Source organism: Lactuca serriola, chromosome 8 (assembly GCF_051521515.1).
Source record: "Lactuca serriola cultivar US96UC23 chromosome 8, Lser_US96UC23_V15, whole genome shotgun sequence".
In the NCBI taxonomy this organism is placed as follows: Eukaryota; Viridiplantae; Streptophyta; class Magnoliopsida; order Asterales; family Asteraceae; genus Lactuca; species Lactuca serriola.
Genome location: NC_136415.1, coordinates 200,437,606 through 200,449,860, shown reverse-complemented (window position 1 = coordinate 200,449,860; position 12,255 = coordinate 200,437,606). Strand labels below are relative to the sequence as shown.

At 35.8% G+C, this 12,255-nt stretch overlaps 1 protein-coding gene across 1 annotated transcript; it reads left to right on the top strand.

The window, feature by feature from the left end:
- Positions 1-7,454: 7,454 nt before the first annotated feature.
- ATP3 (gamma subunit of Mt ATP synthase) lies at positions 7,455-11,461 on the top strand. Its single transcript, XM_079012433.1, has 9 exons — positions 7,455-7,723; positions 9,084-9,127; positions 9,480-9,632; positions 9,937-10,050; positions 10,151-10,278; positions 10,351-10,473; positions 10,563-10,682; positions 10,868-10,989; positions 11,129-11,461. Exons 1-9 carry the CDS (start codon positions 7,623-7,625, stop codon positions 11,196-11,198), a joined length of 975 nt encoding a protein of 324 aa, XP_078868559.1. The 5' UTR covers positions 7,455-7,622; the 3' UTR covers positions 11,199-11,461.
- Positions 11,462-12,255: the final 794 nt, after the last annotated feature.

Sequence of the window (12,255 nt, the reverse complement as noted above, 5' to 3'; positions counted from 1 at the left end):
GCAAGTATTCAGACAATATGCACACATAACACGTAATTTATATTAAAATACTTCATATCTATGTGTAAGATGAAATGGACCATGCACTCACTTGAGAAGATGGTGACTCGGCGTTTGGACAACACTTCGTTACTCTTAACACAATTTTCCTCGACAAAACAACAGGTTTTATAGAAAAAACCGGGCTTCGCTGGAGCAGCATTTCCGAGCCGAAAGCTTTTCTTCTCGGAGCCGTCGGGCGCTCTGGGGCTTTCTTCTCGTGCTAGGGAGGTTCCCTAGACTTGGGAGGGGTTTAGGGAGGCTAGAGAGAAGTTAGAGAGAGAAAGAGAGGCTTATGGTGTGAAGAAATTATGAAGAGTTCATCTCTTATTTATAGGAATTTTATAGTAAAGTAGTCTCCAAGCATCGTCCGTATCTTTCGCGTACAAGCTCCGTTTTCTACGTTCTTTATATACACGCATTGGTATTTACGAGTACTACAACTTTCATTTAGACCTCATCGGCTAATTCTTCTTCTATCTCATATTTACAAAAAATGTATCGTATTTATCGCGCTCGAAGAGTAGCGACTAAGCTTCGTCCATATCTTTCGCATACGAGCTCCGTTTCCGACTTTATTTATATCCACATGTTGGTATTTACGAGTACTACAACTTTCGTTTAGACCCCGTTGGCTAATTCTCATTCTATCTAGGATTTATAAAACTGTATCGAAATTATCGCGCTCGAAGAATAGAGACTAAGCTTCATCCATGTCTATCTCATACTATCTCCGTTTTCGACGTTCTTTATATCCATGCGTAGTTAAAAATAATATCTAGAACTTTCATTTTGACTCCGTCGGCTAATTCTCGACCGATCATAAATTTAACAGTAGGAGGCGTTTAGACTGTTAAATGACCGCGGAAAATTCGTAACTCCTTCATACGAACTCCGTTTTTGTCCATATTTTTACCGTTGAGTTCCTATTAATGAGATCTTTAACTCTCGTTTAGTTCGCGTAAGCCAAACACCGCTCGAACTAAAATTCGAGTTTCGGGCTGTACACTGCTAAGCCGAAACTTTGAAAAATCATATCTTCCTCATACGAAGTCAGATTTGGGCGTTCTTTTTATGGATTTTCTCGTTTTAACATACTCTACGACTTGGTTTAGATAACTAAGGCTAAAAAGTCTTCTATCGTAAATTCACTTTTTACGCTTCCCGGTGTCATGCCGTTTTTGCCGTAAAACTTCGACGGACCATAACTTCTTCGTTATAACTCGGATTTCGGCGTTCTTTATATGTACGGAAACCTTGTGAAATATACTATAACTTGGTTAAGATTATTTATTCTAAATAATCTTTTGCCGAAAAGTCGTTTTCGACCCCTATTATCCCTAAATCGACTAACTCGGATCTACGAGCGTTACATGTGGATAGGTCTACGACCACAATGCCGGCCCATGTAGTTATGAGTAGGAAGACCCGTGGGTTAGCCCTAGGCACTGTATGCTAGTATGATATTCAGGACCAAGGTCCAATGTTAGCGGGCGGGTTCCCAAGGAATGGTTTACATGATAATTTATACTTGTTGTCTGTGTGATACATGTGGCAGGGAGGTGAGTGTGGGTGAGGTCCCGTATCTCACCAATAGCAGAAGGTGGACGGTGTTCCATATCTCATTAGCAGCAGAGTAGGGGCGAGGCCCAAGGAAGGAAGGGAGTGAGTGTGGGTTGGGCCCGTAGCTCACTATCAGTAGGAGCGTGGACGGGGGCTCCATGACCCATCGGTAGCAGGGCAGGGGCGGGGCCTAAGATAGGCGAGACCTTAGAACAGGAATCCAGTAGTATATGTCCAGTTGATGTGTGATGATATGATTGTATGTTAGTACATGTTAGCGGGCGGGGCCTAGAGACAGGCGGGGCCTAAGAGAAACAAATTTGTACACCGAGCAGGGCTCGAAGACAGGCGGGGCCTGTTGTAGCGGGCGATGCCCGAGGTAGAGGGTGAGGCTTAATATTTGCAGTACGCGATTATGTGCATGGTATGTGGTAGGTTGGGGAACTCACTAAGCTTCGTGCTTACGGTTTTCAGTTTTGGTTTCAGGTACTTCCGGTAGCGGAGGGAAGAGCTCGGGATGATCGCATGACACACACCAAGAAGTTTAGCCTGGGATGTTTACTCTGATAAAATGAATAAGGGTTTTGAAAAGATACTCTGATTTGTTATATAACCCTTTTAGTATGATTGGAATGATTTAATATATATGGTTTAGTAATGTTTTAAAAAGAAATTTTTGGTCATGATTTTTGGGTCGTTACACAATGGCAGCCCTTCTGATAGGTTTCGTTTTTTAGAGGGTTACGACAATGTGACCCTCTTTCTCCCTTTCTTTTTATTTTAGTGATGGAGTCCTTGCATATTATGTTTACTCGGGCTATGGAGAATGGTCTTTTCACAAGTCTTTCCTTCGACTCCTCGGTGCAGATTTTTCATCTTTTTTATGCAGACGATGCAATTTTAATAGGTGAATGGAAATATTCTAATATTTCTAACATTGTTTCTATTTTACAATGTTTTTTTATGGCGTCTGGATTGAATATTAATGTGAAAAAATCACATATGTTAGGAGTTTGTGTTCCTTTTCATGAAGTTGAGTTAGTGGCAGATTCAGTTGGTTGTGCAGCTCTTAAGACTCCATTCATATACATTGGTTCTATGGTTGGAGGTTCCATGTCCATGTTACATTCTTGGGATTCGGTTGTTCAAAGGGTTTCTATGAGATTGTCTAAATGGAAAGTTAACACCCTTTCTGTGGGTGGTTGTCTTACGCTGCTTAAGTCGGTTTTTGGTTCTATTCCTACTTTTTGTATGTCTTTTTTTAAATTTTCGGCTAGTATTATTGCTAAGTTGGAGAAGTTGAGAAGTAACCTTTTTAAAGGGATAGACAAATATGATAAGAAGATCTCTTGGATTGCTTAGGATAATAGGTTGGCTGCAAAAGAGATAGGGGTTTGGGAGTTGGAAGTTTCTTTGCTCTGAATAAGGCGTTTCTTTATAAATGGATGTGGAGATTTAGAACTAATCAAACTTCTTTATGGGCTCGTGTTGTGAAAGAGATCGACGAGGAAAATGCTCTTTCGAATTGTGATACTCTTCTTCATCGAAGATCAGTTTGGATTGACATCATTCAAGCTATTCTTGATTTATGTGTTAAAGGTATAATTTTTTTTGATAGCTGCAAGAAGTTAAATTGGATGATAATACTCGTTTTTGGTTGGATGTATGGCTGGGAGAAATTCCTCTTAAAGACTGTTTTCCATGTTTGTTTTTATTAGAAAATGACAAAAATGTTTTGGTGGCTTTTAAGTGTAGCAATTCTTATTGGTTGGATTCTTTTCGTCGTTTTCCTCTTGGTGGAACTGAGAGTGAGTAGGCTTCTTTATTTTTTGAGCTTCGTAACTCAGTTTCCCAAAAACATGTGCCAGATCGTTAGGTTTGGGATCTAGAGACTTCAGGAGAATTTTCAGTTTCTTCGGCTCGAGATTTGATTGATTTGGTTATCTTGGATAAGGTTTCCAATGCTACTAAATGGGTCAACTTGGTGCCTATTAAAGTGAATGTTTTTTGCTAGAAAATGTTCATGGGTCGGTTACCCACGAGACAAAATTTTTCTCTAAAAGGTTTGGATATCCCTTCTATATGTTGTCCTATTTGTGATGCTACAATGGAATCCAATAATCATCTTTTTTTCAAGTGCTTGGTTGCAAAGACGGTTCTTGCTAAAATTCTGGCTTGGTGGGGTTTACAGTCGTATTCTTTTAACTCTGTTGCTGATTAGGTGGATTGGTTTGGAAATCTTAGAATAAAGAAGCAAGTTAAAGAAGTGCTTGAAAAGGTGTTCTTTGTTACTTGGTGTTAGCTTTGGAAGTTTAGAAATATGTATGTTTCTGGTATTGTTCAACCAAAAAAAGTATTATTTTTTATGACATTGTTTCCCTTTCTTTCCTTTGGTGTTCTAATAGAGCTAAGTTTAAGATAGATTGGGGTTATGGTTAAAAAAACCCTATGCCATATGTTTTGTAATGTCGTAACATCGTGTATCTTTTTGTAGTTCTAGCTTCTTGCTAGTTCTTGTTTTTGGTTTTATATATTTGTTGTTGTTAAAAAAACGTCATTTAGTGAATCTTGAACAAAATATGTCGAATGTTTCTATTAGCCTTCGACCTAAGATGCATGATGATCTTTAAGTGAGTGTAATGTAATATTTAGACGTATGTCAAATGTTGACCTGAAACATGGCAATTGTAAATGATACTATCAAAATATATCATGACACTCATGTTCACCTATTGGAAATCGCAATTGGACATACATATGCACACTTGCATTTGATTCCATTACCATTTATGTCTCTGGAAGAAAGATTCAATTGCATTTGATTCCATCACAATTTCTGCCTCTAAAAGAAAGATTCAAGCTTGATTTCATAGAATAAGTGAATATTTAAAAAAAAAATTCAACAATTGTAATATCGATTAAGTTCCTTTCTCTAACTCATATATATATATATATATATATATATATATATATATATATATAGTGTTGCTTTGCCACATCAACATCCCCGTCATCATTTTCCAGCCATGTATGCATATGATAACTAACTAAATGCCATTTTGGAAAAACTCTCCTATGTTCAAAATATTTATGCTAAGTGAGTGTTTGGGATAGCTTTTAAAAATAGCTTATTAGCTTTTTAGCTTTTCAAAAAGTTAATAAGTTAAAAAAGTGTTTGTGTATTTAAAAAACGTTTTTTAGAATAGCTTTTTGGATAGGAAAAAATAAAGCTTTCTAAAAGCTGAAAAATCTTTGGTCGCGTTTTAGTTGCGGAAAAACAGATTTCATTTTCTGTTTTCCGTTTTTAGTTTTCGTTTTCCGCTTTCAGTTTTCATTGGAAAATTTAGAAAACGCGTTTAGTTAAATATTATTCATTTTCATTTTCCGTTTTAGAAAATCAGAAAACGCGTTTAGATGTGCATTTTTCTATGAGTTTTCATTTTCCAATTTTTGTTATTTTAACTAACATCACACAAACCCGCAATGCCACTCACACTCCACCCCACCCCACCCTACCTTACCCTACCTCACCCCATACCACCCCACCCCACCAACCCCTACCCCACCCTACCTCATCCCACACTACCCCACCAACCCCTACCCATCCTATCCCACCCCACTTCACCCTACCTCATATCGATTTGAGATTGATCATCCATGGTTACCAAATCATTTCATGGTGCATTTTATTTTAATGTTATTCATATGATGTTTTGGGCTAAGTTTAATTCATTAATTTATATTAGGGATGAGCGTGGGACGGGACCGGTACCGACCCGTACCGTTCCCAATTTCCCGAAAACCGAATTTGGTCAAAAGTCAATCCCGAGTATCGAACCGAATTAACATCATCGGTACCGGTACCGGGAATGGTACTAGTTTTCGGTACTAGTACCTGTACCGCTAGTACCGATTCCCGAATTTCATGTATTTTGAGTACCAAGTACCGTCCCATATTCTTAAATCCGATACGGTTCAGTACCGGTACCGGTACGAGATCGGGATTTGGGACAAACTGCTCATCCCTAATTTATATCTTTGGAATAGGTAGGGGTGGGGTGGATAGGTATGATATAGGTTTGGGTAGGGGTGGGGGGATGTGGGTTGTATGTGTGTGTGTGTGTTTGTGGGGGGGGGGGGGGTTGTGTAGTTTTTTTGTGTGTGTGTGTGTGTGTTTGTGGGGTGTGTGTCTATGTGTTGTGTGTGTTTGTGTGTGTGTGTGTGGGGGGGGGGGGTGGGGGTGGGTTGTGTGTGTCTGTTTATGGGGGGTGTATGTGTGTTTGTGGGGGCGCGTGTGTGTGAGGTGTGTGTTTATGTGTTGTGTGTGTGTGTGTGTGTTTGTGGGTGGGGGTGGGTGTGGGTGTGGGTTTGTGTGGGTTGTGTGTGTGTGCTTGTGGGGGTGGGGGATGGGTGTTTTTGTGTTTGTGTGTGTGTTTTGTGGGGGAGGGATAGGGATGTTCGTTTGAATGGATCAATTTAATCCGATCCGATCAAGTGAATCCAAAATAATTTCGGTTTTCAAAACGTAGATCCAAATGGTCAAAACTAAATTCAAATCCGATCCGATCCAACCAAATTATAATTCGGTTGGATCAGTTTTTTACAATTCGGTTTTCAAGAATCAAGACATTTCAACAAATATATAACTTTTATAATAACTTACTCTGTAATATAAACTAAACAATTCTGTTTAATTAGTTGTGAATTAAAACTTATAAATAACTATCAAGAAAAATATATTATATATTACTACTTTATAAACAATTTTTTTTATAAGAAGTAGATATTAAAGTATTATAGATGATCAAAATTTTTAATATACTAAAAGAATAATTTAGTAAATTTATAAATTATTAAAGATATGTATTAGAAAGAACAAAATAATAAATTGTAATTCGGTTTTTTTGGACTATTCGGTTTTTATAATGTAAACCAAAACCAATCCGAAATCCAAAATAATAATTCGGTTTTGCTAAAAATCAATCCAAAAATCCAAATATCTGAACCAAATAGTCCGATCCAAATGATCCAATTGAACAATTTAGTTTTATCCAAATAGTGAACAACCCTAGGGAGGGATGTGGGGTTGTGTGTGTGTGTGGGGGGGGGGGGGGTGTCTATGTGTTGTGTAGGGGGTGGGGGTGGGTGGGTTAGGTAGAGGTGGGTGGGGTGAGAGTAGGCGTGTGTTTATATTTTAGAAAAATTTTGGAATTAGAAAAATGTGGAAAATAATGATTATTGGTTTTCCAAAAAATTCCAATTTCTTTGTAATTTTAGAAAACAGAAAATTTTCATTTTTTGTCAAAAAATTAAAAAAATAGACGAACTAAACGCGTTTTCAAAATTCTCATTTTTTTTGGAAATTTTTTTTCCGGAAAACGGCTCATTTTTACGTAACTAAACGCACCTTTAGCTTTTTAGCCATTTTACTTCTAAAAAGTAAATTTTCTTATCCAAACACTTTAAAACTCGTTTTTCCTAAAAGCCATAAACTAATAAATATTTTTAAAAAAAAAAAAAAATCACTTTTGTGATAGAAAAAAACTAACCCAAACACATCCTTAAAAAAATGGATGTCATGACAAAACCACTAAAAATTGATAAACTTTGTGATTTTGTGTCATTTTTTCAAACATAGGATGTTTTAATTAATCAATCCTCAAAACCCTATTAATAAACAATCCAAAGCACCCTCAAGGAATTTATAGATTTCCTATTTTCTCACTTTCAATTCCAATTTATGGAACTACAAATATGTTGCGCTAACGTGAACCTCGTGTGCGTTTGTGCGATTACTGGTTGGGCCAGTCGAAGCCCACATATAAATTTGTGCATGGTAGGCCTTAAGAATCGGATCCAGTGCTTTTCACACGAGCTTCGGACCACATCAACGTTTGCTGCGATTACCAACAACGCACACTAGTTCAAAGCTCTCGGAACCCTAACAATCACAGATCGATCGACCTGTGCGATAACCACCCAAATTTCGTTGATTTTCAGGAACACACAATCCAACTCCAATGGCGATGGCTGCCCTGAGAAGAGAAGGGAGGCGTTTGGGTCCTCTTGTTTCTTCTCCAAGCCCTATCAATGCGATTCGATCCACTCTTGCCCCTACCGAGTAAGATCTGTCTTCATTTCTTGATCTCGCAGATTTTTTTATTTTGTTTCAATCTGTATTTGTTGGTTTTACGGTCTCGTTCACAATTGGATTGGATTTTTTGATTGTTTTATGTTCCGATGCAAAACTGCTTGTTCGATTTAGATATTAGTATTCGTTTTGAATCGTGTTATATTACTATATATTCTGTTTATTTGTTCTTGGTTCGCAATTTCTTCTTTATTCTTATACCCGGATGTAGACGGGAGGGTTGTGGTAAAGTCAACATATGTTATCACTGATCAGAAATTGATGTGGATTTTCGAATGTATTTGTAGCATTGTTATGATTTTTAACGTATTTGTCTGGTTTTCCCTTAAGTTTATGGCAATTTTGGTATCGAAAATCAGCACCGCAGTCGAAAAGTTACATTAGTAATATAAATTGGAGAGTCCTTACATAGTTGCAAATTAAGGAAGGTGGAATCCAATGTACCTAGGAAGCCTGATGATGCTATTAGGTCCTGTATTCTAGGATCCAGCTTCATTTCAGTGTGCTCATATGGATTCTTGAACTGTCTTTTATATAAATATGGATATTATTGTCTCTGAATTAACAAAATTTCTCTCCCCTTTTTAACTTCTTATGTAAACTACAGGACCTCCTTAAGCAAGTGCCACAACAAAGAAAATGAAAAAGCTAAACAAAGATGCATAGAACAACAATTTTTTTCTGTTAAAAACACATTTTATCCTTCTTTTTTGTGGGAAAGTGATATATTTTTCATTAAAACTCCAAGTAATATGTATTGGCTATATTCTGAAAACTGAAAAGAAAGTTTGGTACTTTAATTCAATACTACTTTTCAAGGATTAAATAGCACACAAAAAATACTATAACTCATTAGACATCAATACGCACAAAGAAGTGGTGATGTAGATGCTTTGCCCTTTCATGGTGGATGCAATCTTGATGTTGCAGTTGTCATAAAAGTGACACACAAAGCTGTGCAATTTGTTCAGTATTCAAACAATCATTGTGAATTTTATATTTGTTAAATGCATTATATTCCTTGTTAATTTCTTAACTTGTTGCATTAATTTGGTTAAAACTTAAGTGTTATGACTATATGTATCTAATTGTGGATGGTTGTTGAGTCTAAGAATGTGATATCAATAGTTGTTGGTTACAAGACCTTGATATCAATGTGATACAAGCAGTTTTTATATTAATTAAAGTAAAAAATTTGGTTTATAATGTATTTAATATTGTACAAATAACACTACTGGATCAAGTAAACTGCTGTTATGCATGTATATTTTGCTATGTGCCTTTGTAATATTTGATTAATGATTATTATATGATTGGCTGGTGTTTGCAGGGAGCAAGTAGGTCTTGGGGTTCGTTCCATTTCAACTCAAATTGGTAATCACATAATTAACATACTGTCAATATTTAAAGAACAGAATACAGAAAAAACACTTTTACTTTCATACTTTCATTGTTTTATCGATTCAGCCACTTTAACTTTTTCTTGAAGTGATTAAGAAAAATTGCATAACTTACTTTCTCCATTTTAACGACTTTAGCCACTGAACTATTATTATAAGAATCATGCAGACAATAGTAAAGTGGCTAAATTGATACAGTGTTGAAAGTATGTTGTATTTTTTCTGTATTTTGCTCTTGTTTCAATATTTTGTGGTGTTTAAAGTTTTTAAGTTATTATATCTATCATCTTGGTGTGTTAATGGTTGTAAATATTAATTTTGTGCAGTTAGAAACCGCATGAAGAGTGTAAAGAATATCCAGAAGATTACAAAGGCCATGAAGATGGTTGCAGCTTCAAAGCTGAGAGCAATTCAAGTTAGAGCTGAAAATTCTCGTGGACTTTGGCAACCATTTACTGCTCTCCTTGGTGACACCCCAAGTATGTTTTTTTTTTTTTTTAATCATACACAGTTTTTATTTGTATAAAAGTTTTTAAAAATATATTTAAGAAAATGATAACACACTTGGGAAATGTTTGGCATAAGTAAGCAAGGCAATTTTGTTAAAAGCAGCTTTCTTTATTAAAAGTCGTTCTTTTTGTAACAAGTAAAAAAGAAAGACTTATATATAGCTTACCAGTTAAAGTCTTGTCTCCATTTACATGTTAGGAAACTGTCAATGGTAGAAAATGAAATAGAATTAAATTTTATTTATAATTTTCTTTTTTTATTGTTTTATGACAGGTGTGAGTGTGAAGAAGAATGTGATTGTGACAATCTCATCAGACAAGGGTCTTTGTGGTGGTATTAATTCTACATCAGTGAAGATAAGCAGGGCTCTTTACAAAGTCAATGCTGGTAAATATATATACATAACAGAAGCTTTTCACTTGATTAAACTCTCAATATCATCACATGCTTGACTTTTGTTTATTTATTTATTTTTGCATCTATTCAGGTCCAGACACAGAAACTAAATATGTGATTTTGGGAGAAAAGGCAAAGGCCCAACTCATCCGTGACTCTAAGAAAGACATTTCACTCATTATGACTGAATTGCAAAAGAATTTTCTCAACTACACCCAGGTATGTTTTCTCTTTTTTTTGTTAACTATACATTTTATTTACATAGAATATTAAAAAAATATACTTTTTCAGGTATCTGTACTTGCAGATGACATCTTGAAGAATGTTGAGTTTGATGCTTTGAGGATCGTATTCAATAAATTCCAATCTGTTGTCTCGTTTTTGCCTACAACTGCAACTGTGTTGTCTCCTGAGGTAAATAATGTTATTGGAATCCTTGTATTGATAATGATAATTTGTATGATTAAATGTTTATATTTGGGTTGGGTATTATTCTTTTGAAGATTGTGGAAAGAGAATCTGAGGCTGGAGGAAAGATTGGTAGTTTGGATGCTTATGAAATTGAAGGTGGTGAAACAAAGTCAGAAGTTCTTCAGAATCTTGCAGAGTTCCAGTTTTCATGCGTAACTTCCCTCTTACTCTTACATTTATTTGTTTTTTTTATACAATGCTGTAACATAAAGAACTGAAAGTACTTTATAAGGTCACAATGTAAATTGAACAGTGTTGTGGGCTAGTTATGATATGTTTTTGTAATTAATGGGCAAAGGGCAAAGTGGTAATTTGAATATTTTGGGAATGTTATCAGGTGATGTTTAACGCGGTTTTGGAGAATGCATGCAGTGAACAAGGAGCTCGTATGTCTGCTATGGACAGTTCCAGCAGAAATGCTGGTGACATGCTTGATCGTCTCACTCTCACATACAACAGGTCCTCTCTCTCTCTCTCTCACACACACACACACACACACACCAAAAGATGAAATTAGAATGAATGATGTAATACACAAATAAAAGAAAATGGATTGCTAATTTTGGCACTTTGATTATCTATGATGTGATTTTAACAGGACTCGTCAAGCATCTATCACAACTGAGCTGATTGAGATTATTTCTGGAGCGTCTGCGTTGACGGGTTAATTATTTCTTTTACTTTTTTGTTGCAAAAGCCTGAAATAAGTTTGTTGGAAATTTGATAATAATCTGGGCTTGATTGACTGACTCTTTTCATCAGGGGCAAATCTGTCCCTTAGCAGTTGAGTTTGTTGAGGTTTTCTCATTCTTGTATTGAATGGCTTTCAGCCAATTTCGTTTACAATGTCGATGTATTTTGTTGGTTGATACGAGTGTGGCGATTATACCCTTTGCTAGTGGATAATGGTGAAAATGGGGACATGATCTAATCGGCTTGTTTTCTTATTCCTTTATGGATATAGTGGCTGGACTGGTAGTGATGTTTTATTCCTTTATGATACTCTTTGAATTTTCAAATGAATGAGCCATTAAACGAATAAAATAAAGAGAAATTGGGTAGGAAGATTTTTAGGAACAAAAAATAGGAGGATATTTAATTTCTCTAAAATAAAATACCGACATTATTAATGAGTTTCTTTATGCTCTTGAAACCCCTTTAGCTCAAACATTCATCAATCAAGACCAAAGCAAAAAGAAAAAATAATTTATTAGAGATTAGACTCCACATTCATGAATCAAGACCTAAGCAAAAAGTAAAAACAATCTATTAGAGATTAGAGTAGAGTCGCAACCCACTTTCCATCTTAGGCTATATGGAATGCCCAAGAGAGCTATGTGTACCGAGTCATGCATGAGTTGGCTCCAAACAACTCCCACAACCTGTGTAAGTGTTACAAATGAAAGAGAAACAACTGATGGTCTTCTGTTGGAAAAAAAAAAAAAAAAAACATTTTTTTAAACCTTGTAAATTATACTTATAAATACCAATCAACCTTTATACTACAAAACACAATATTTTCACTTCTCTCTCTAGACTACAATCCCCAAAATGGATTAAAATCCGAACACACCTATCGACGCATTCACACACAACACAACATCTCGCCATTACCAAAATTTCAAATCACCACCAACATGTTTCATGCATATGCTCCTTCCAATAAACTCACTAATTCCACAATCACCTTCTTTTCCAACAACTATACCAACAATTAAACCCTTA